The 24,216-nt window shown below is 37.9% G+C and overlaps 1 protein-coding gene across 1 annotated transcript in view; it reads right to left on the bottom strand.

The window, feature by feature from the left end:
• Positions 1–207: 207 nt before the first annotated feature.
• The window catches only part of LOC122171308 (mitochondrial intermediate peptidase), a 67,991-nt gene continuing 43,982 nt past the window's right edge, over positions 208–24,216 (bottom strand). The window contains exons 17-19 of the mRNA XM_042838773.1: positions 8,275–8,396; positions 7,389–7,462; positions 208–451 (exon numbers count right to left, since the gene is read on the bottom strand). Of these exons, the coding sequence (XP_042694707.1) occupies positions 357–451; positions 7,389–7,462; positions 8,275–8,396 (291 nt within the window). The 3' untranslated portion in view covers positions 208–356. The remainder of the gene's footprint in view (positions 452–7,388; positions 7,463–8,274; positions 8,397–24,216) is intronic.

The following is a 24,216-nucleotide window of genomic DNA, read 5'->3' as shown; positions in this document are numbered from 1 at the left end:
TGATGGTTATGTGCTAACACTATGCTAACACTAAACCAGTGCGTGTAATGAAAGATGCCACTCCACCAACCCTGAGGATGAGTTCACTTCCCTCTTATCCATCTGCTGCTACAAGATCAGATTTTCTAACAGTGTGTACTAGAGTATTTATTGTCTCAAATTCTGTGCTTAAGGAACGGAAAGCCATCATCTTCATAAACCACATCATCCAATAAAATTTTTTATTCTTGTTCCACCAACGTGAATATTCAAACACATACAAGTGTTTACCAAGAAGCAAAACCAGTCACAACAACATTGTAAACACAATTATAAAGATATATGTTATCTCCCATAAAAGAATACAGTTCAATACTTCACGAGTCTGTGATAAACTTTTCGAAGTCCTGGTCTAAGTCTGAAACAAGGGCGTCCACAAAATCTTCAACTGAAGGTGACTTCTGAAGCATACCTGTGAAACCAAGACAACAGACTCTCAGCATTATCACTTGGTATCACTTTAAAAGCTTTGCCAACAACCAAGTTATTAAAATTAGCTAGCTTTTATTGTCGCAATATGACAGAGAGCTATCTTTTTGTGTGTGTGTGTGTCAAGAAACAAATGCAATTATAATGCACGGGGAGTAGCTGATTGTATCAAGCAGCCTGGTACATGTTATCACAGAACTGACAGGTATCAAGATCGTGAACATTTTTTTATCGCTATGATCTTCCTTAGGCTGTGAATTATATCTCTTGTAAAGGAAGGCAATCAAAACACAAGCTAAAGCAGTCACTTCCAAAAGACTGGGAGAAATCAGGGATCGGGAAGGATCTGAATCCTTATCTGCTGAGTCTCCAGATTGACACAGCCAGAGAAAAACAATGTATTTTTTTCAGTGTTACACGCCTTAAACGTTTAATTTAATATTTAAAGTACAAACATCTCTGAAATATTACACAAGGCATGAAACATATCCAAGCATGCATTTTCAGTGTGCTGCAGTTTTAGCTCTGGTTGGTTGGTTGGTGGTTTATTTTTTACAGTAGAGGGATTTACCTTTTTATCAGGAATATTCATTAGTAGGTATGCTACTTGTATCACATGGCTACAGAACAACAGACAGGGAAATTAGAACAAGAAACAACCACACACAAGTATTTTGTCAGGTAGCTCTATGAGCAGAACAACCAAAAATCTCACACCTTCCTCCCCAGAATCCCAGTTTTCATAAAGCATGAGAATCTCATTTAAATTATTTTCAGATGTTTCTTCATAACAAATACTAAATTAGTGCTGAATCTTTTCACTGCTCTTAATATTTTTGAAATTATATATGAAAATTTACTGCATTACCAAAGCAGGGAAGAAAAACAATATGGCTGCCAAATAATGTAAAATTTAATCTTCATACTACTTTGAAGTGTTCTGTTCTTTCTGACAACTGCCAACGTAAATATAACCTTGTTCTACCCTTTCTGATCACTATACCTACTGCACATAATTTTGTGCTCTTTTCACATCCTCTACCATATTTGCTTTCAGTGGAAATTATAATTGCCTGCTGCTAAAAGACCGGAATCTTTTACTAAAGCACAATTATTCAAAACCCACCAGGAAACAGACCGGCTAGACGTAATTTTGAGTGAGCAACTAAAAGAAGGAATTTTCTTGCTGAGACCTCACAGAATCCCATTTCAATCTGATTTAAACACATTGCATGTGTCAACACAAGCTGCCATGGCCCAGGAGATAACAGTGAGCACTCAAAGGAAAACAAATCTCATACTACATGTAGATTGAAATGCTGTTAGGTGATGTTTGCATGGAGATATTTTCAAAATGAAGGAGAACAGAATTAATACTTTGAAGTTCATCGTAAACTTGTAATCTACTGTTAGTAAAATTGCTGTGGAATTTCTTCTAGTTCACAGTGGAAACAGAAGCAGATGTGTTCCAACAGCAGCTACTAAGCCACACTCCCCTGAGAGCCCACTGCAGACTGACTCCCAGGTTGCTGATGGGGGTGGCTGGGAGATACTCCTATTTGCTCTGTAACACCCTTAGAAAAATTCCCTCAGACAAACAGTTTAAACCCTCATTGTTTTCCTGCAGTTTGCTCAGAAGTGCAGTTTGCTCAGAAATGCCTGAAGGAGGCGACTCAGATGGCAGCCCACTGGAAGATGCATTGTCATGCATGACTAGAGGAGCTTCATCTTTCAGGGAGATGCAGTCTGGTTCCAACACTTTAAATTATTTCACCTTTTTTTTGGCCTCATTTTATCTCAGGCATTTACATCTGAACAAACTGGCACTACTTCTAGAGAGTGGACAGTAAGAAGAACTTCAAAAAGGAAACTCTGCTGTTTATATAAAATACAAAAATGTGAAGTTAGGTGAAATGATTTCTTTCCTGGAGGTATTTGAGAGATCTGTGGACACGGCACTAAGGGACACAATTTCAACACGGTTTGGACTTGGTGATCTTTTTCTTGATTCTGTGTACCCTCCAATTTTTAAGATGCTCTACAAAGGAACTGTTTTTTCTGTAGCCAGTATGTTATATGCTATCAGGTATCAGCGGGACAGGATGACAGTCTAGACCACATTTTTTCTTAAAGTATAAAACCAGCCACAATGGATACAATAACTTTCACCTCTGCAAGCTCCAAAATACAAAACCTTCAACTACTGAGTTTATAAAAACCAGCCTGGCTAAATGATATTTAGCTAATTCTTTTGACATTCTAAATTTATTTTGCTGCAGACCATTCTTAAAACACTGATTGTTAGAAGAAGAAGAAGAAGAAGAAAGACAATCAGTACAACACTCAGTTATGAGGTTTGGGAAGAGACCGATGCTGTTATTATCTTTAAGTAGATTTAATGTTCCTCCTGTAGAACAATAGTGAATCATAAAAAACCATTCCATCCTTGGGTGTTATGAAATGAATAAAAGAAACACAATTAACTACAACACTCTCAGATGTTCTTTAGTGCAGCTGAATACAGTCTTAGCAGATCTATCTCAAAACTTGGTACAAACTACATTTGTTTACTCTCCACATGGTTTATATCAAATACGTAGCAGAATTCAGTTTTTTTTCTGGCAACAGAGATGTCAAATGACCTCCTAGCCCACGCTTCCAACTGTTGATAATGCAAGCAGATTTCAGATTTCATGCATTAGCAATGCTGTTTTCCCATCACTGACATCAAAAGCAAACACTAGAAAAATTTGCTTTTGAAGGAGAAGGATGAATTGTAACTGAGGTCATCCCTGAAGAACTTCTGTAGTAAAACAAGCATGCCCTTATGAAATAAATAACTATAGTTTTTAGAACAGACAGCTCCGAAAGAAACAGATACTGATGCTATTTTCATGTTTTAACCTCTTACACTACCCAGCTGTCCTACGAGTTGTCATGTCTTCCTTTAAACCCCACTAAAATATATCAAAGTAGGAACAGTACGTACTCAGCCCTTCAGTCTAATGATTTAGGAAGGTGTCCGTAAGGTCTGATGGCTGCAGTTTTAAAACATAGGAGTGTGTTTTATCCATTCAGACCAACTCCTGTTTCAGCTCAGTCTCTCCCAAGCCTAAGGCAACTGCACAGCTTATCTTCCCTGCTTTGAAGTTGTCTTTCACATTACACCACTGTGGTTAACCACACCCTTTTGAGACCTGGTTAGCTATAACCTACAATCACTGGAAGTTGGGAGAAGAATAAAGCCTGTGGCAGAATTTGGCCTATGCCCCTTTGGAACATCAATTATTTTGAGTCCGTGTACTTTGAGTTAACATATGTTACCACTACATCACCTTTACGATTTATGCATAGATTTGATACTTTCAAAGGGCCATACAAGCATTATCTTAAGATCTTTACAGCCTCTTCAAATCATAATTATTCCACCAAGTACAATTAGAGGCATAGAAAAACAAATTTTCAGACTGCATCGGAGCAAACTCATGTTTTCTTACAGATTTAGGTGGTCTGATTACTATGCACAAACACAACTGAGAGTGACTGTCTGCAATACGATGCAGAATTAATCAGTGAAGAATACAACTGCATGTGGGTTTTGCAAATGGGCTTCTTCACAAACCTGAAGGGCAATGTGACTCCAGCAAAACTGCAGGAGAAGCACGCTCCAGAGTCTGTTCCATGCTCTCAGCTCCAAAATCACCCAGCCCTGTACTTTCCACACTGCAATTCACTTTCTGCCAATGCACCTGGGTTTCTTTCCAGCTGGGGAGTGCCAAGGGAGAGGGGGAGGGATGGTGCACACCTGAAGCTTGTTCAAACCTGCGACCAGACCTGGAAGAGACCTGAATTCCCTGTCTTTGAGGGAGTTTGGAATCCCTAATGCCGTGTAATCCTATGAAGGAGAGCTATGCGGATATCCCACACAAACAAAGACATCAAGCTCATCTTAAACTGTATTTTCTCTTCAAGGAAAAAAGGATACCTCTTGGACAAAGCATTTTCCTTTTTTTCATTCCTCCTGCTATGTGCATGCATAAATGTTTTTGTATTTTGTCAGTTACCAAAGGGGTAAGGTAAAACGTGTCACTTCATAAAACATTTTACAAGATTTCAAAAGGCTTTTTTTTTTTTTTTAAATGAAAAAAAAAGCCACAGGAATCAAATCCAAACAAAAAGAAGTACATTGTGTTATTCTAATGACAGGCTGGTTCAAACACGAATCTTGTCACCAACTCCACCGGATGGCAGGTCAGATCCTTTCTCTTTCTTAATCAGTACATCTACGCAATTGTGTGGGAGAAAGATGAAAAGCTAGGGTCATATGCAAGCACAAAAGAAAGACAATAGGTAGCTTCTGAGAAGGAAATCACAACAAAGGAATTGAATAAATGAAACGTGCTTGTGAAGTTATCTGTTATCAGATCAATGAATATAGCTAACTGCACAATGAGATATGGAAGCACTTCAAGGGTGAGGCTGCATGCATGAATCCAGAAGCCAGGTTTGAGCGTGTTCCTTTAATAAAGGAAAACAAACTTCAAACCAACAGAATGTAGGTTTTTTTCAATAGGGCACTAGTGGGCAAAGAATCTGAACCGTTTCTCTGAAGCAGAATAAAATCAACAAGCTGCTGGGTCTGGTGGAATTTGTCTTTAGCCAGGAAACCAGCTGTGTGCAGCACTTCAGCCGAGGAAAGCCAACCGAAGATGGAAATCAAATGTTACAGAATATCTGTAAGGAACGGGGTTAAAAACAGCAAAGGGAGTCAGATGCTGTTTGAAATGGCAACCAAAACAAGTGACAAGCAATTGGTCTTATTTTTCCTCTTCAGATTCTCTTTTTTTTTCCTAATAAATACAGAATGATTAAATCTAAACATACACTAATCTTTTCCAACATTTCTGTTGTATGCTTTGATCTTAAATAATCCAAAGTAAGCAATCAAATTATTAATATGCTAAAAGACCTGAGTCACCTGAATTTAATTTTTCACGGAGTCACTCACAACATGCTTGTTTAAATTTCACACTGTCTACAACTGGAGGTCACGACAAGCACAAGTAAGGACTCTGCAGTTAATAAAGGCATTTTTTTCTGATAATTTGATTGATCTTGAATATGTTTTTATATCTTTTTAAATTTCTGCTTAACGTAATATTGAAGAAATTCAGAATACAGAAGTGAAAACATCTTGAAAATGTCAGCTGTTTTCTGATACAGAGGAGTTCCTCCTATCTGGTTCTCCTCAGGTGTGTGAACAGACACGCCAGCAGGTGCACTAGGAAACCTTGAAGTGACAGCAGTTCTGGTTAGTGATTTAAGAACTTAGCAATTTAAAGGAAAAAATGAAAAGTCAGACTCCATTTCTTACACGCATTGATTTTTTTAAAGTCACTTCAGAAAAGATTATTCTACCATTAACATCAAATAGCACAACTGCAAAAAAAGAAAGAGCAAGCCCCAGATGCACAGCTATCATTTTTTCATCATTCACCACTGATCCTGTGGGCTCACTGATCTGCACAAAGTGATTCAAAAACTACAAGCACAAGGAATATGAATACAGAAATGCCTGGAACATCTGATGATTGCATTACAAGACAGGTGAACCTGTGTGCTTTCACTGAGCTTTTCCGTGCTTCATCAAATCTGGATTTCCTTTAAGCTTGAAATAAATTTGGAATTTCTTGAACTCCAATGCCACTTCAGATTCATTTCAGCAAGAAGTTTTATCCAAAATGACTGATGCATACTTTCAACCCCACACTGATGGTACCACGTTCCACTGTGCTCTCTCAAATACAAGAGGGGAAGACATCTCTAGGTACACAGATCTGTTAAGCCTATTCACAGTTGTATTTTGCAAATTTCAGTCAAATAATGTTTGATTCAAGAAAGTGCATTGCCAACAACTTCATTATAGCCTCTTGGGCACTCCACTCCATGCTCAACAAGTGAAAATACATCCCAGAAACAGAAAAGATTGTTGTTTAAAAACGTTCTTTCTTCCACTGCAACATGGCTTACAATATAATTGGATTTGCTTGTAAAGATGTAATAATTGTCTTGCAACTACTTAGTCCACACTCTTGAGCTGCAGTTACACTTTTCAAGAGCAGAAAAGAGAGGTAAGTTTAAAAGATGCAAAAGGCATCCTGAAGGAAAAGTAACCCTGCAGATCAGAAAAATAAGTAGACTAATCTAGAGGATAGATACATATATATACACATATATAGAATGTTCTTACTTTGAAATTGTATTGAGCTCATGATGTAATACAGATGCATTACCACTGCACAACTTATGCGACTAAAAAAACAATTTTCAGTCTTCAAAACTGCAGTGATCAGAGGCTGATTAATTAATATTCATAATTAACAATATCAGAGTGAATTGAAAAAGTTATTTTCCAGATTCAAAAGGGAAATGTAGTACTGAGAGGAATAAAGAACCAGATTTCCATATCACAATCTTCAGATTTCCATTTCAAGAGAATTTATATTCAAAGTAGTAATATACTTAGAGCTATTTTGACAGTGCTAAAATTGCATGGCCAGTAAAAGTTCAATTCTTGCCTACAGAACAATTAGATCTGAATTTCACCTGTGTAAAACGCATCCAAAAATCGTCCTCTGTTTACTTTCAAGTATGTTTTACTCTCAATTCTTTAGACTACTTTATCATATAACCCTTACAACATTTTGTCCCAACTGTTCCTATGCCTGTTTTGTTCTGTGCATCACTGACTGTGATGCAAAAGCTGACAATCACTTCACTTAAATAAATAAACAGAAAGGTTTTCTTTCACAAATCCAATAAATGAAACAAAACTGAACTATGAAGAACAAACTGGGAAATACGTTTGCATTATTTCTTTCTTGATCAAAGGAATCAAACAGTTCTAAAATTTTTTGTACCTTGAACCATAAGAATGGGCTCTTTTCCACCACCATGTGCCAGCATCTCTCTCCGATAACGCTCACCCATTGCCCTGGAAAAACACAGATGTTAGAGCCATCTGCAGGGAGCCTGTCCAGCTTTCAGCTGTATTTACTTCTAGGATCTCTACGTGATTCAAAGGCAGAGATGGAATGAGATCTTACGCCCCAAAACAATGACCACCTTGGTCCCATGTTGGCTCCTTTGAATTCAGATTACATTTAAAAATATACTACGACTAACTGAACTAGACAAATTTTATACACACAAAGATGTGCTGATGTTCATGGAAGTTAAAATGCAAACATTTCAGCTTCCACTGTTGAAAGGGAAAAAGTTACTTAGTTATAATGCCTAGAACATACACCTATGATGTAAGAACATTTTTATTTTATTTTTATTTTATTTAAATTTTTTGAAGTTACAATTTACCTTTTAATTTCACAAAGCAAGATGAGTAGGATAGCTATGCTTAGCTCTGAAATGTGGTGACATGAAGCTTGTTTAATACCTGCAGTTGCTTTTGATTTCAAAAGAAAATTACAATTAATCTGGTACCTATGAAAATCAAGCTCTATAATTACATCTAAATACGGATTTCAATGCCTCTCCAGTGGCAAGCCTGTATTTTAAAACACAGACATGAGTTCTTTGCATCAATGATTACGTCCCAAAGTACATTTAATGTGTGGTCATTTCCTATTTTGTTACACTCTTAAAATCAACAAAAAGGCTGAAAATTAATCGGCACTGAAAAAGCCCAACCACCTATGCTGCCCCAAGCATACCGTGTTTACCCCTTCCCAGAAGCACACTACAGAAGTACAACACTACATGGTAACTCAGTATTTTCTCTGTTTTTACCTATCGAACGGATTGTGAGCAAAACACTGTTTCCACACCATGGAGGCAACGGCCCTGGACATGAGGTAGGAGTAATATTTGGCACCATAGCCCACAAGATGACTAAATCTCAGCTGCCAGGCCTGTAAGAAGAAAACAAAATTAAGAATATTGGTCATCTTTAAACCTTTTAAATTACTCTGTGGGTTCTGTTGTTTTTTTTTTTGTTTTCTTTTAAGTATGATAGAAAAAATCTGTTAGCATTACAAAATAAAATGGTTTTAAAAAAAGAAGAAATAAAAAACCCCAAACCACCATCAGAAAACCCAGAATGAAGACATGCTTTATTCTAAGGGTATTTCTTCAAGCTAAATACTGTATATCCAATATGCTGATTATAATAATTGAAATCATACACAAATAGGGTCAGAAGGAGGGAAAAGCAAGAAGCGAAAGAAACACAGTCAGATGTCATAACAGCCATGCTGTTCTACTGGCCTCCAAAAGAATCACAATTACCTTAATACAAGTGACTTTATATTTTATCTATTTCCATAAGGACAACAGCAGTATCACTCCTAGAAAAGCCCCATCTAAAAAATATGCACCACAAACAAGATGGTCACAGGGACTTGTGCTTAATGCTATATAAAATACAGCTTCCCATACACCAAAAACTCATAGGTAGATGAATTACGTGCACACGCAATTAATTGTTCAAAGATTTGTTTGCACCTTTAAAAATGTATATGCATAGCAGATTACCATCTGTAATTATATTGTTATTCATTTATAAATTGTTACTTTGCTTTATGACTCATTCCAGTAATGGTGGACTTCTTTTACAAAGCTCTTTGGCATCAATTATTTTTCTGTGTTTTTTCTTTTAGCAGATAAAATCAAAAGCATCGGCCTTGCTTTCACAGAAATACCCTAATTTTCTCTTTCTTTGAATGCAACAGAATAATTTAGATTGAAAGAGACCTCAGAAGGTCATGTGGTCCACCCCTTGTTCAAAGCAGAGCTAATTTGATGAGGTTTCTCTTGGCCCTGACCGGGATGAAAATATGTTTCCCTACAGGCTTAAATACATTTCTTGAACTGAAGATGATGAATCTCCAGATGAAGGAGTGGATGCTTACTCTGCCCTCTTGGCTCTCTGAGGAAATAAGAGGAGTGAACTCTCATATCTTATTTGTCCTCCTATCCACAGACAAAGAATTTAACATTATTATGAGTGTTGTCAAGATTCACTAAATACAACAGAAAGTGGAGTTTTAAAGAAGAATTGGAAGATAAACAACAAAGTAATCTAACAGATGTTTTAAATTTAAATCCATAGCCTGTCACATTCTTCTACTCTCATCCTAAACCTAACGGCTGAAATTCTAAGGCAACCAAACTGAAAAGTGAGAGCGTATTAGGACTTTTCCAGAACTATTTATCTTTGGCTGAGACTCATCTTCACACCCTGAGCCTCAATCTCTCAACTTTGGACAGCTGAAATAAACTGTTTCTTTATTCAAGAAAGTGCTGATCATCATCTTGCTCTCCACCCACCAAATCAAAGAAGCATGTCTTTTTTATCAGCCTTTTCTACCCTAAAAAAGCATCAGTGACTTATTATCCAGGTCATCATGAACAGCTGATGAGAAATTCAGTTGTCAGCTCCCTCTTCTCAAGAACAACTCATCCAAGCTCTGGGCAGCCTGGTCTGGTGGTTGGTGATCCTGCCCTTGACTGGGAGGTTGAAACTAGATGATCTTTGAGGTCCTTTTCAACCCAGGCCATTCTATGAACACTTACTATTTCTCAAAGTTAGCTGCAATTCAGCCATTCAGAGGCAGTTGCCTCCACCCTAAGACAGGTGTCAAAACTATACTGAGTTTGCTATGAATGACTCTAGCAGTAGCCTACACAACTATTTTAAAGCAGAAGCCTGCCTTTTAGGGAAGATGAAAAAATGTTCCCAGTCCTCAATTTTCCTGTGGGCTTTGTGGCATGATGATGCAAATTCTTAAGAATGACTAATTTTCTTTCTTTAAAGTAAACTTCAACTATATCATATCTCATTATAATGTAAACATACAGAAACATTCAGCTTGGATACCGATTCTCTACTTTGCTCTGAAAAATATTGTGGTTGCTGTGTTTGCATTTAATGCCTATAATTTTTCTAACTAGTCCCTTAATTATAACCATAATCACTGAACTAACAGCACAGTTTAAAACAGATCAGAGAGCCTACAGGAAAATCATGACAGCTTCTACTTTACTCCATACTAAGCTTTCAAAAGGAGGATTCAAAGTTCCAACTTGAAAGTACAGCTCTCTCAGGCACGTGGAAAGCTTTACTGAAGAATTGGTTTCACATCCTCAGAAACTTAAGCAATTTTCAAATAGATCTGTTCAGTGAAAGATTCAAGTTGCTTTTTCTGCCACAAAGAAGAATATACATCACATAAACTATAACTAGAACAGTATGTATTCCTCAGTCCAGATTATTTTGCTCATCTTGCCTTCTTTATGTCAAAAATCCATGAAATATCCTGGCGTAAGGAAGATGTACTCCTTTTGTAAGACATTTAATGCTCTGTGACTAGAACAGCTCATCTCCACATGTAAGCTGATCAGCTACTCCATTTATCAGGTTTACTGAAACTGTATTACAAGTAAATAACGAAAACAGGTTCTTAGCAATCTAAGACCAAAAGCTTATTTCAGTCTGCACCAAAAACAGACTGAAACAATTCCCTCTGCCCATATACAAAAAATTTTGTTTGACATTGCCATTGCAATTACACTTAAGTAAGAAACTTTACATCACTTCCTTTCAAAAGAGAAAAGGAAGGGGTACAGAAAGACCAACCAAAGATGCTACTCATCTCTGTATATTTGGGGAAGCTCTCTAATGAAGTTTAAGCATTCAAAAATTCAGTGGTAACAGGGTGGTATCAAAAAAAACAAAAGGAAAAAAAGAGAGGAAGACAGACAAATACAAGAGATTGAGTCAATTTGTCTTAAGCTAAATGCCAACACAGGTAAGGTATAGACAACTCTCTCTTCCTTCATTGATTCTACAACATAATTGCACTTTCAGATACCTAGAGTTACATAAGATCTCTCAGGAAAGTCCTAATCACTCTCTACAACTGCCTTAAAGGAGGCTGTGGCAAGGTGGGGATCAGCCTCTTCTCCCAGGTAGTAGCAATAAAATGAGAAGGAATGGCCTCAAGTTGTGCCAGGAGAGGACTGGATTAGATATTAGGAATAATTTCTTCCCAGAAGTGGATGGGCATTGGAACAGGCTGTCCAGGAAAGTGGTGCAGTCACTGCCTCTGGAGGTGCTTAAAGAAAGGGGAGATGTAATACTTAGGAACAAGGTGTAGTGGGCAATATTGGTGGTAGACAGATGGCTGGACTGGATTATCTTAGATGATTCTTAATGATTCTATGTTTCCATGATAATAACAATTTCCAAAGGCATCACACAACTGACATTTTTTTCATAGTGGAAACAACAACTCAGGAAATCTGATAATAAACACACTACTTCCTAGTAAGGTTTGAAGGATATATATGATTTTTAAATGTTTTCATAATCAGTACAGATTTTTCTGCATAGAGTATGGAAAACTCTAGCATGTTGTCATTCCCTGTTCTTAACCTTTTTCAGTCCTCACACAAAGCTTCTGATAAGGAGTTTCCACAATCCCTTCATTCTCTATCTTTGGTATTTCATCATTGTTCATTATCTTTAATATTACTCAAGTACACTTTCCAATTCAATGCTGTTCTAATAACTGACATTCCATACTGGACTTTGTTCAAGTATTTGTTTGCAGGTAACGTTAAACTGCATCCACTACTCCCACAAGGAGCGATCTGTCTGTATTAAAAAAACTGTTCCTACCTTATACAGATGAGATACAGTCAACAAAAAAATGCCAAATCACAGAATCATCTGGGTTGGAAAAGAATTTCAAGATTAAGTCCAACCATCAGCTGATCTATTGAGTCCCATCACTAAACCATGACCCCTCGTGCCACATCCAAATGTCTCTTTTAATACCAACATAGAAAGGGACCCCATTGATTCCCTGGGCAGCCTATGCCAATGCTTGATCATCCCCTCCATGAAGAAATTATTCCAGATGTCCAGTCTAAATCATTCCTGGTGCAACTTGAGACTTTTTCCTTATGTCCTGTCACTTGCCTCCTATGCAAAGAGACTTATGCCATAGAATCTCCTTTCAGGTAGCAGCAGAGTTGTAGAGAGCAATGAGTTCTCCCCTCAACCTCCTTGTCTCTAGACTAAATAACCCCAATCCCCACAGCCACTCCTCATAATTAGTTCCTTCACCAGCTTCACTGCTCAACATCCTTCTTCCAGTGTGGGGCCCAAAAGTGAACACAGTATTTGAGGTGCAGTCTTACCAGTGTTGCAAACAAGGGGGCAATCACTCCCCTAGTTCTGCTAGCCACACTATTTCTGACACAGGCCAGGTTGCTGTTGTTCTTGGACATCCAGGCACATTGCTGATGTGTGCTCAGCCAGCTGTTGACCAATACCCCCAGGTCCTTTTCAGTTGGGCAATTTTCCACCCACTCTTCCCCAAGCTTATGCCACTGAATGAGGTTATTATGACCCACATGCAAGATCCAGCACTTAGTCCCGTTGATATGCTTAGGCTAGTACTCCTTTATGATCTATGATCAATAAAAAATAACCACATCACTGTAAATGCATTTAAAACTAAGTGGTTCACCTTTTAGCATGAAATTCCATTCTAATAAAACTATCTATAGATGAAAAATGACTTGATTTCATAACTATGTTATTCACAAAGCTGAACGACTTCTTCATATAAAAAAACAACTGACATATCAATTTCATTTTTGGAAGGATAAGGGCTAGACATGTAGAACTAAGGTACACTCCTTATTAAATGCTATATTTTTGGTAAGCAGCAAGAAAGTTAATGAAGATTGAGTAATCACCTACTTCAAAAAGTTCCACGAACTCATTCCAGGAGTTTATAAAACAGCACATTTTACAGCATAGCCCATGGGTTGTGATAATATGCCATTCATGGGTCATGTTCATGCCTGCTTTTTATTCAACACAGCAGACTGAAATAAAGGCGTGCAACTGATCCACTGCGTTTATTAAAAGGGTCTTTTCTCTACCAACATTATAATCTTCCCTTATAACCATGTCTGAAATGTTACCAAAGTGTGAAGGCTTTCCATTCCTTCCTGTAACAAACAAAAATATCTCAGATACATGTGCCATACAGATAGAACATTACACCTTCCCAGGAATTTTAAATAGAGTACTTGTTGGATATACTCTCAGGGTAAGATCCAGTTCATTTTACTTAATAGCTACCTCAAACTAGGTGTCTTGCCCAAACTAGTCATGGAGGCTGCCTTTGTAGTCAGGGGACAGAAATTTCTTTTATCTCTGGAGGATATAAGGGTATAAGACTACCACTCAAGGAAAAAATCAAAATAATTTACCCCTTGTATTTAAAAGTTAATACACCTATTTGAAAGTTAACACACAGCATTTCTTTTAACAACATTGTTAGTTCAGTAAAACTAAGCTGGTTTGAAGACAACATAAATTAAGATTTAATAATGTGATTTCTAAACTTACTAATGTTAAGATTATCACAAAGATCAACTCATTTAAAAATTAATATGTAACCTGAAAAGACAAAATTGAAAGCAAAAAACTGCAGGTAAGTCACTACATAATTGTAATTAAAAAAGCATAATTTTTGTATAAAATCCTCCTACTTCATTTGAAAAGAAAAACAAACTACAGTAATTCTTGACTAGCACTTGGAGTTGTCAAAATGCTCTTCATCAGTTTCTGCTGTGACTTTAGCTATTTCTAGGTGTATTTTATTCCTTTTATATTTTTGCATCGTAAGACAAAAATCACAAGTGAGAACGAGAACCTGAAAATACCCAATGCTAAATGAAGTATTTACATCATTTAAGTCTTCTAATTACAAAATGTGTGTTAGAGTAACTACAACAACAGCCTGTTGTTGAACAGTTTCCATGAGGAACAACATTTGATGGGGATGATATTAGGTGCCACCCCCCTCCCCTTTCTTAATTAAATTTTTATTTTGGCAGGAAACTCAGTGGGGAAGCAGCCAACTTATCTCAGCGGCTACTGGGTGGAGAACTCCTGGATCTGGCAGAAAGTTGATGGTATTGCTCCTAATGCCCTTGAACTTGGCTATCAGTAGTGGTGGAACACTCATGAGAATCACAAAGAAGCTCGAGGCTCTGGTAACTTGGGAGACAGAACAGAACAGCAATTAGCATGGAAATCAGTACATTTCCCTCTGCTGAGAAGCAAGGCTTATCAATGTTAGTGAATTTCCAGCACAACAGGCTTCTGGCATGCAAATAAGCACACTGAAAATGAGCACAACAGGAGCTGGAAGTGAACAGAAAAGAATACCCTGAATGGAATGGACGTACAAGAATCACCGAGTCCAACTCATGGCTCCTCGCAGCACCACCCAAAATCCAATCCCCATGGCTGAGAGCACTGCCCAAACGCTGTCTGAACTCCAGCACTCGGTCCTGGGCAGCTGTTCCGTGCCCACCGCCCTCTGGCGCAGCCCCTTTCCCTCACCCCCAGCCGCCCTCCCCTGACGCAGCTCCATGCCGTTCCCTGTCTCTGCCACACAGAGCAGAGCTCAGCGCTGCCCCTCCGCTCCCCGTGAGGAGCTGCAGCCGCCATGAGGCCTCCCCTCAGGCTCCGCACACATCTTACCCTTTAGAACCCTCACAACCCCCGCAGCCCTCCTCTGGATGCTCTCTAACAGTTTTATGTCCTTACACTGTGGGGCCTAAACCTCCACCCGCTGCTTGAGGTGAGGCTGGATCAGCGCAGAGCAGAGCAGGACAATCCCTTGCATCACCCAACTAGCTCTGCACACAAACAATACAGAGAGCTGCAATCAACAGATCGAGAAACCAAGGCCACTTCTCAATACAGAAAATGGGTGAATTCACTGTGTGGTGCAGATCTGACCGGATGCTGCACATCCAGCTTAGCAGATTTCCTGTTCTGATGTACTACTAGCTGTGCACACATCATTTTAATACACTGGTAGTAAAAAATACCTTTATCAAAATAAAAAAAAAACACTACTATCTGATGACTAGATGTGGTCTCTTTGTTTTCCTTTGACTTGTTCACATTTTCATGGTCAAACTCATAGACTTTTTTCCAGACAGAAGTTCAACAACCTGCTCCTCAAAACTCAAGGATGATACTGAGAAGGTTTCACTGCAAAGAACTGCAACCACCAGAAGTCATCAAGTACTGAAATTTCAAGACTCACCCCAATGGCTCCTAGAATTCCTGTGCTCATCTACTTGAATGAATGCTGTTTCCTGAGACTCTACTGCACTCACTTTGCTAGAAGCATCAAGCCTGCAGTAGATGACTGAAGAAGTTGGCCAAATAAAGCTCCTCTGGCTCTTCTTGTCTGTGTGTAGTGGCTGCAGCAAGAAGCCTAGCACTGCTAACAGAAGCCTGGGCCATGACTGCCAGGTTCCGAGGTTCCAGCTCAGCTGCCAGCAGCACATATTTTGGGGAGGCCAAACTATCCCGTCACAGAATTTATTTTTCCACTGGTAAGTTTAAACTACTCCTTCGCTTTATGAAATAAGAAGAGGCTTTATAGTTTAAGGAATTCTCTGCTTCGTTCTGTAACAAATCAGAGTATTTCTCTCCCCTCTTTTATTAGTTACATAAGCTTGAAGCTTTGAAGACATCCTCAATTCATTCTCACTTGAAGAAACAACTTAATGAGTTTTGGGGTGCAGATGTTACAGTCTATGCCTGGGGCTACCTCTGAGGAAATCCTAGAGCGTTTGCTGAGTGGCAGAAGCAATTCTTTCAGAGGTATGCACCTACTTCTTTGGTTAACTTACTTTCTTTATTTCTGGTCTGAACACCAAATTTTATAGAATTACATCACCATGATTCTAGAATTTCACAATAATAAAAAATTCCAATAAAAAGTTCTAAAGCCACTTCCTTTACTGCAGTTTCTAATCTTGTTTAGAATAACAGAAAGTTAATTTCATGAAACCACATCTTGAGCTGCCCTCGTAACTTGCTTAATGTCAGCACTCCTTCGTTTTTCAGTGTTGTGCATTTCTGTGTTAGGAGTGGGAGAGAGCACAAAGTAAACCAACCCAGAGACATCACTGACATTTTAGAAAGCAAGTCAAGCAAGAGATTAGAATTTCAATTTATAACACTTCTGTGTTTTTATTATAAAACGATAAATAAATCTAGCAAGGCATGGAATGTAAATATTTTTGCAGTTGTTTACACTGGGGAAGAGGAAAGGAATTTAACATGCAATTAACCACTTAGGTGATTCAAGATATGTACCATATGGTCTCTGGATTACTTAAATTAAAGAAAAATATTTCACTTTCATTTAGAAACCATTAATGGAGTTGAACTACTATAGCAAAATCATTTAAAACTCTTCAGCCTCTTCTACCCGCAAAGGGACTGGGGGGAAGAGGGGATGTGGGAGACAACAAAGAACATCAGCATCAAAAAGTTGTACTTATGATTGCTCCACAATCCTTAAAACACAGATACAAGACAGAGATAGGAAAACTGATTTTAAATTCTGACCTCACTTCAGCATATTGAGAGACAGCATTACCTATAAATTATAACCAGATTGAAAAGTAAAGCCTAAAAAGTCATACTAACAGACAATTCCACAGTTTCTAACATGTAATTCCATACACATACACAAACATGCAATACACAGTCAGACCATTCAATTGCCATTGAATCATTTTTAGCACTGCCTAAGTTTTCAAGGCTCATAAGCCCCAGATGACTGGATTCAGGTAACTGAGCTCTCCTTCGGATACAGATTTCATATTGAAGCCTAAGTTTTTTATGATACATTACCAATTAAAGCAAATTTTAAGCACTGACCTCTTACTAAAAAAAAAAAAAAAAAAACCAAACATCAATGCTTCTTAAAATAAGCTCTTATAAAACCCAAGAAATATGCTAAGCAACGTTGTAACTGCAAAATATTATTTGCCAGTACAACTTCATCATGTGAATTACCTGTACCTACACTGGTAGATGATAGCTACTATATAATATAGTAATGCTCACTTACTATCTTTTGCCAAAGCCATTTCAGATAGATCGTGATTCTGAGCTTGAATCTCCCATAAAATCCAATGTGAACTTGAAGAAATGACTTCTTGGCCCTCTCTGTTTAAAGGCCAGCTCCTCGTAAGACTGAGTGATTGTACTTCTACTCTCGTTCTTTTCTGATTTGGCTGCAAGCTTTTTTACACAGGGAAGAATTTCCCACTGTGTTTGAAGAGTATTTCATTCCAGTTCTTTAGCTTATATTTACAGAAATTATAATTAGTTTTATCTATCACTATCAAATATAGCAGTACTGCAATCCTGGGGAAAAACAGAAACATGAGATGTGAGAACAAAAATACGTATGACTAAACAAAGCAATCTGCATTTAAATATATAGAGATATTTTAGGTATCTATAAAAACATATAGGTATCCCAAAATGTTACCAAGTGATGTATGCAACTACTTCCTTCACTTTTTTTTTCAAAATGCTACTCAATGTAAATGCTATCACTAATGTATGTTTGAATTTCATGTGGCTAACACTGGCTAAAAGAATTTCCTTAAAAGTGCTTCATATCTTCTGATATCTGTACACACTCTGCTGCTGTAGGTAGTTGCCCAGTGAATAGTGTCGTATTACCACTAGAAAACAAATCTTCACAATATATGCCATCAGTATTTTCTTTATCATAAAATGAACTCAACTCCAGAAAGACAGAAACCCAAACAAACCTTGAAGGGTGACTTTAAGAGCTTTTGAAAGATGCAGCATCTACATTCATAATGGACTGAGTAGGGCACCAATCCTTTTGAAATGGCTTTTAGCTATTAATTATTTATAGAAATATCACTCCCCTGGAGTTCACTGTGTACTTTTTTATTAATCTTTTCCTCAAACCCAGACTCTTCAACTTGATTTTATAGTATACTTTTAAGAAGGTTCATATGAAAACTAATCCAGTGATTTGCACTTTGTGTAAACTCTGGTTTCCAACATGGCAAGGTAAAAGATTACTTTGAAGAGGTTACACAAACTTCAAGAGGTTGAGTAATGATGCATGACTTCATCTCTCTTCAAAACACTCAAAAAAGCTGAATAAGAGCAACATCAGTGTCTCTTCAAGTAATTTTTTTGGAGGAAAAGTAGAAAAGCAATCCATTAAGAACACCCTCTATCTTTATTATGAAACGTATGTTTCTGTGATCAAGAACCAGGGTTTCTTTAAGATTTCCTATAATGGAAATCCTGTAACTGCTGGGTGTGTTGCCCTCTTCAACAGTAGAGGGAAAAGATTAACAACTTTTAAAAGATTTGATATCAACCACAATGACATTTGTTGTATTGTCAGCCATCTTTTTTCCCTTCCACTACTGGTTGTTCATAAGAAACAACTGACCGTTGTCTCAATTCCAATTACAGGTTTTCAGTACCAGAACATATATGCTTATGTGTACCCACCTAATTTTTCTTTGCTAGAAAATTACCTTAATTTTTTCAACTTCTTACAGTGTTCATGTTTCTAAAGCTATCATCTTTCCAAATCCTTTTCTTTGTGCTTCTTTTGCATTGCTTGCATCTTTTTTATGTCATTCACCTACTACAGGACACAGCACTTGGCCACTGCTAAGTCCCCAACACAAAATACCAGAACACCCAAAAAACATAAGCAAAGCTTTAGCAGCATCTCATAAATCACGCTCTTTGGGCATTTAATGCTCTTTTAAATACTTCTATATTTAATTGGTTGCAAATGATTTTAGACTTATTTTGAAAGGCTAAAAATCTCAACATTCTGAACTCTCCAAATCCTCTGGATTGTTCAACATATCCAAATACAAGATCTTGCACCTCGGTCGAACCAATTCTCACTACCAACACGAGCTGGGAGATGAAAGGGTTGAGCACAAGACCTGCTGAAAAAAAAACCTGGGGGTACTGGTGGATGGGAAGCTGGACATGAGCCAGCAATGTGCCCTCCTGGCAGAGAAAGACAACCATATCTTGGGCTGCATCAAAAGCAGCATGGCCAGCAGGGAAACAGAAGTCATGCTGCCCCTCTACTCTGTGCTGTGAGACTTCACCTGGAGTACTGCATCCAGATGTGGAGTCCTCAGTACGGGGAGACGGGGACCTGCAGGAGCACATGCAGAGGAGGGACAGAAAACTGATCCAAGGGATGGAACACCTTTCCAATGAGGACAGGCTGAAAGATCTGGGGCTGTTCAGCCTGGAGAAGGCTCCGAGGTGACCTGGTAGTGGCCTTTCAATATCTAATGGGGAGCTACAGGAAAGAAAGGGACAGACTCTTTAGCAGGGTCTGTGATGACAGAACAAGGGGAAATGGCTTCATGCTTAAAGAGGGGAGATTTAGATAGAAGGAAAAAATGTTTTACAGTGAAAGTGGTGAGACACTGGAACAAGTTGTCTAGAGATTTGGCTGATGCCCTGTCCCTGGAGGCCTTCTTTATGACCTTTAAAGGTCCCTTCCAACTCTAAGGATTCTATGATTTTATCATGACCAGTACAAGACTGCAATACTGAAATTCAAAAACCACTTTGTTTCCATGGTCTCCACTTTTGAACTGTGGTGTACTTTAATACCATTGAGCATGAGGTCAAGTTACCTTCAAACTCTTAAGAAAATGCTCTTAGGAAATAAAAAGAGGTATATAGCTCTTCTTTTGCTCTCAGGTGTTCTTGAACACTATAAACAGGAGCTGGGAATCAGGCAACAATGCCTGCTGCAGAAAGACATTTAAACCTATCTCCTCTCTGCTGGGAAGCAAGTTCTGACTCTCTGCTACACATCAAATTCTCTTCAGCTGACCAAATTACCAGATGTCTTTATATGCACCTTATTAATGAAACCTTTACGCCCTCAGCAACGATGGGCAAGCCACAACTTCCTGTAGTGCCTGATAAGACTCCACAAGCAAGCATATTCCAAATGTTATGTAACATCTCATCCATTGACTTCCTCTGTGAAGAACACAACAGATGCAATCCCAGCAAGTTCAATCAAGGATCTAAGTGGGGCCTTCCAAGGTCAGGATCCCTGTCTGGGCAGAGTCCCCCCAGCTGCAGGAAAAAGAAATACTAACAATTACATTGGTGATACACCATTTTTTCATACACTTCTTCCCTCTAGGGTATCTCTAACAATAACTACCTTGTTTTCTGTTGGCAAACTAACAAATCTGGTCTTACAGATGTTTCGGTCTCTAATCAGTAGCATCCATAGGCCATTAAAAAATTCTTTTATTGCCAAAGAAAACTGCACTCTGGACAGAAGTATACAAGCACAATTAAACCTGTAACTTGATGTAATTTTTAGGACACAAGTAGAAGAGGTCCTTCTGGAATAATGCGTATTTAATGTACTAGAACAAAAAGGTATATTAGCAAGTTATTTAATCCCAAAAATATCAAAAGCCTCCCTGCACAGCAACATCTTCCCTTCTGCCACATGTAATTATAATTAAGTGTGGGGATTAATGTCAACATTACATTTTATACTCAAGTACCTATACAGAGACCCATATATTTATATGGATAGTGTACAAAGTCAAATGAAATCCTTATTGCTGTAGGAGATCCAGATCAGCACCTCCCAGCAAACCTCTGGATTGGAATGAAAAAAAGGTCATTAAGACAAACACTTAACATACACTTATATAATATACTTTTTTTTTTTTTTTTTTTTTTTTTTTTTTTTTTTTTTTTTTAAGAGGAACCCAAATTTCAAACCATTTTGCTATTTCACAAAGAAAATTCAGGTATGACCATTTGGGCAGCTGGTGCTTATAGCAGAACTACTTCATTACTGCAAACTCTTTCCTGTACCTGCAGGAGGCTGCAATCTTCACTATCAACTCAGACCCAGTTTATCCTGTGTTTCATATTTTGTTTCCAAAACCCACAGCAGGAGATAGGAATTATTATGCTTGGCACAGGACTAACAAAGGTTTATCATTAAATTTTGATGACTGTCTCCAAGGGAAGTAGTTTTTAAGTCTGAACTTTGGGGACAGGCAGAGGACTAATCAACAGATTGGGGGGAGAAACTTTGATCATGTTTCAGGCTGATCAAAGGGTCACTTGATACTTTTTAAGAAAGCCTCTCTGGACATCTCAGACACAAAGGTAGAAGAGACCAGGAGTGATATGCTAAAAGCAGACAGTCATCAATTGCAAGGCAGGCCACAGTAAATGCAAACTGGCATCACTGTAGATGAGAAGTAAGCTATGATTTGAAGAAAAATCATCAGAAAAGGCAGAGCACTGCACTCTTCAGAACACACACATTTCAACACCAAGTACATTTGGGAAGATATGGCAGGAAAATGTGCAGTCATTAATATTTGGTTTATTTCTTAGAAGAGTAAAGAAGATTGCTTCCTTTTTAAGGATTCAAGAATCCAGCTTGTGTAAAATTGCTATTCATTTTCAAAACTCAGTAACAGATCTCTGGCAACAAAACCACCAGACACTACAAAAACAGGCAAACAGATACAGTTTCTTGTCCCGCCTGGCAGTCATCAAATTCTGGACTTAGTAAGAGAGCAAAGAAATCCCAGAGGAATTTCACCTATCAAAAGCCAGCAGCAAACTAGGTATCCTTTTGGAAAGCTAAGAATTGGCCAGCCAGAAATTGAGATTTGCATTCCTCTGGAAAACAAAGTCTTGTGGAAAGTTGTGTTTCTGTGCTCCTGTCGGTACAGTCTCTACTCTTTCCTTTCTGCCTCGCATGCAACACTTGCATCAACACAGCCAGTGTCAATACTGGTGCACACACTGCCAACCACCTCAATGCCTGTAAAACCTATCTCAATGGCAAATACAGACTTTGACAGGATTTTTTTCCCTATATCCCTCCTATTGCTGGCACACAAGATAGGATATTTCCTGAGGAGAATGCTTGGTTCATCTTAAAATAGGCATCACTACACAGGAACAACAGCATTTACTTACTAGGCATAGTTTAAGTTCCCCATTTTGATAGCACTGTAACAAAAAGATGCAGAGAAACTGTCCTACTATCTGAGCTGTGCCTCTGAAAGACTGTAATCCATCTGCTCAAGACATTTGTTGTGAATACTTCAAAAAATGCATCTACATGATAAGGCCGAAGCCCAAGGATATTTATTAAATTTATTTGCCTGTCAAGAACTGTAAGAGTGAATTAAGGTGAATTTTGTCAGGAAATAATAACAGATGTTTGTGCAGCCCTCACAAACATTGCTATTATGGTAAACTGCAAGAATTACTTTTACCCAGCACCATTAAAATTTAAGATATACAGGCCTGAAATAATAATTCATAACTGAGTCTAAGCAGCTAGGAAGCAAGTAATATTCTAATTATCAAAACATTTTTCTTTGTCAAATTTATCCGTGCACAGCAAAACGACAGATGAAAACAGCAGCTGGTTTCTTTTACCATATTTCAATGTCTAGCACCAAAATGAAAGGAATATCCTCCCATCAATTAGAAAAAACCTTTCAATCTACATGACTTTTACTTTTTTCCATTTTGCAAATTAAGCTGAAAGCAAATCTTAAGTTCGTAAGAAAAGTTCCAAAATTAGCAAGCCAAATTACAGGCGTGAATTAGTCTACAGAGTGCTATTGCCTTTCTAATGTCATTTCTCATTAAATTTTACTGAAATTTAGACTGTATTGAAGTTCTTGACCAGACACATTAATTTTACATTCAGTAACTGTGAAGAACATAGACACTCTGATAATTCAAGAGTTCACAGTATTTTTTGTTAGGATAAAGCTCCTTGCCAAAAACTTGTTACTGCTCCTCATATTGAGGCTACATTTATTATGACATGCTGCACTCCATTGAAGGCAACAGCTAAAAATATATTTTTTTAAATAGAACAAAAAATGCAGGCTAACTTCGAAAGCAAGGAACTGTTCCATTCATAGGATAAGTAACACTTGCAGATGAGTGGAATAAAACAACTCACTAAATTATTAAGATGTCAGACATCATACTCTGAAGATATCTTGATTCCTCTTCTCCAGCTTTTCCCAGCCAGCAGAAGCAGCATTTTAATGGGGAAAGAACTTAAGCTGGATCTGATAACTTCCCTCTCTGAGAAAGGGGGTAACGTTTCTGGCAAGGAAAAAAGCATTTTCAGATGCCCATGTGAAATGCAAGACAAATGCACTACTGGTCACAGTGAAGACCAAAATTATGTCGTTCAGCAGAAATCAAGTGTTTAAGGAATACTTTCAACCTGTGCTACAGAAACAACATGAAAGAATAAATGACATGCCAGAAGTCACAGAAGTACAGTGGGAAAAAACTCTCTTTGAAGTTCTACTTCATAGTGACTATCTTTCACATACTGACAGTGATGTTATATAAAACCCAACATGCAGTACAGTGTTAACTGCCTTTCAAGACAGACCTCTGCAAATCTAATATAAACCCACTTCCCAATGTTTCCAGTGTGTTCCTTGATTAGAATGCACTGGAAACAATAAGAGTAAGTTATTTAGTTCAATAACAGTGTTCAATAATAGTGTTAAGCTACAGTCATACAAAAATGAGTGTGGAAGCTTTCCTGAGCTGTAGGGAACCTGTTTGAGCAGCGGGTTGGACTTGATGATCTCTAGAGGTTTCTTCCAACCACTACGATTCTGTGAAAAATGTGTTACTTATCTAACAGTGATTTTTAGCTAAAAATGTCCAACACTCAACTCTCTGGATAAAGTAACTAAAACAAAGAAAACTCATTCATCATGACAATACAACAA

The sequence above is a fragment of the Centrocercus urophasianus genome, unplaced genomic scaffold, assembly GCF_019232065.1.
Source record: "Centrocercus urophasianus isolate 14NV4802_14NV808 unplaced genomic scaffold, USGS_Curo_1.0 seq_9, whole genome shotgun sequence".
NCBI lineage: Eukaryota > Metazoa > Chordata > Aves > Galliformes > Phasianidae > Centrocercus > Centrocercus urophasianus.
The sequence above is the reverse complement of the archived record's forward strand: the minus strand, read 5'-3'. Positions and strand labels throughout refer to the sequence as shown.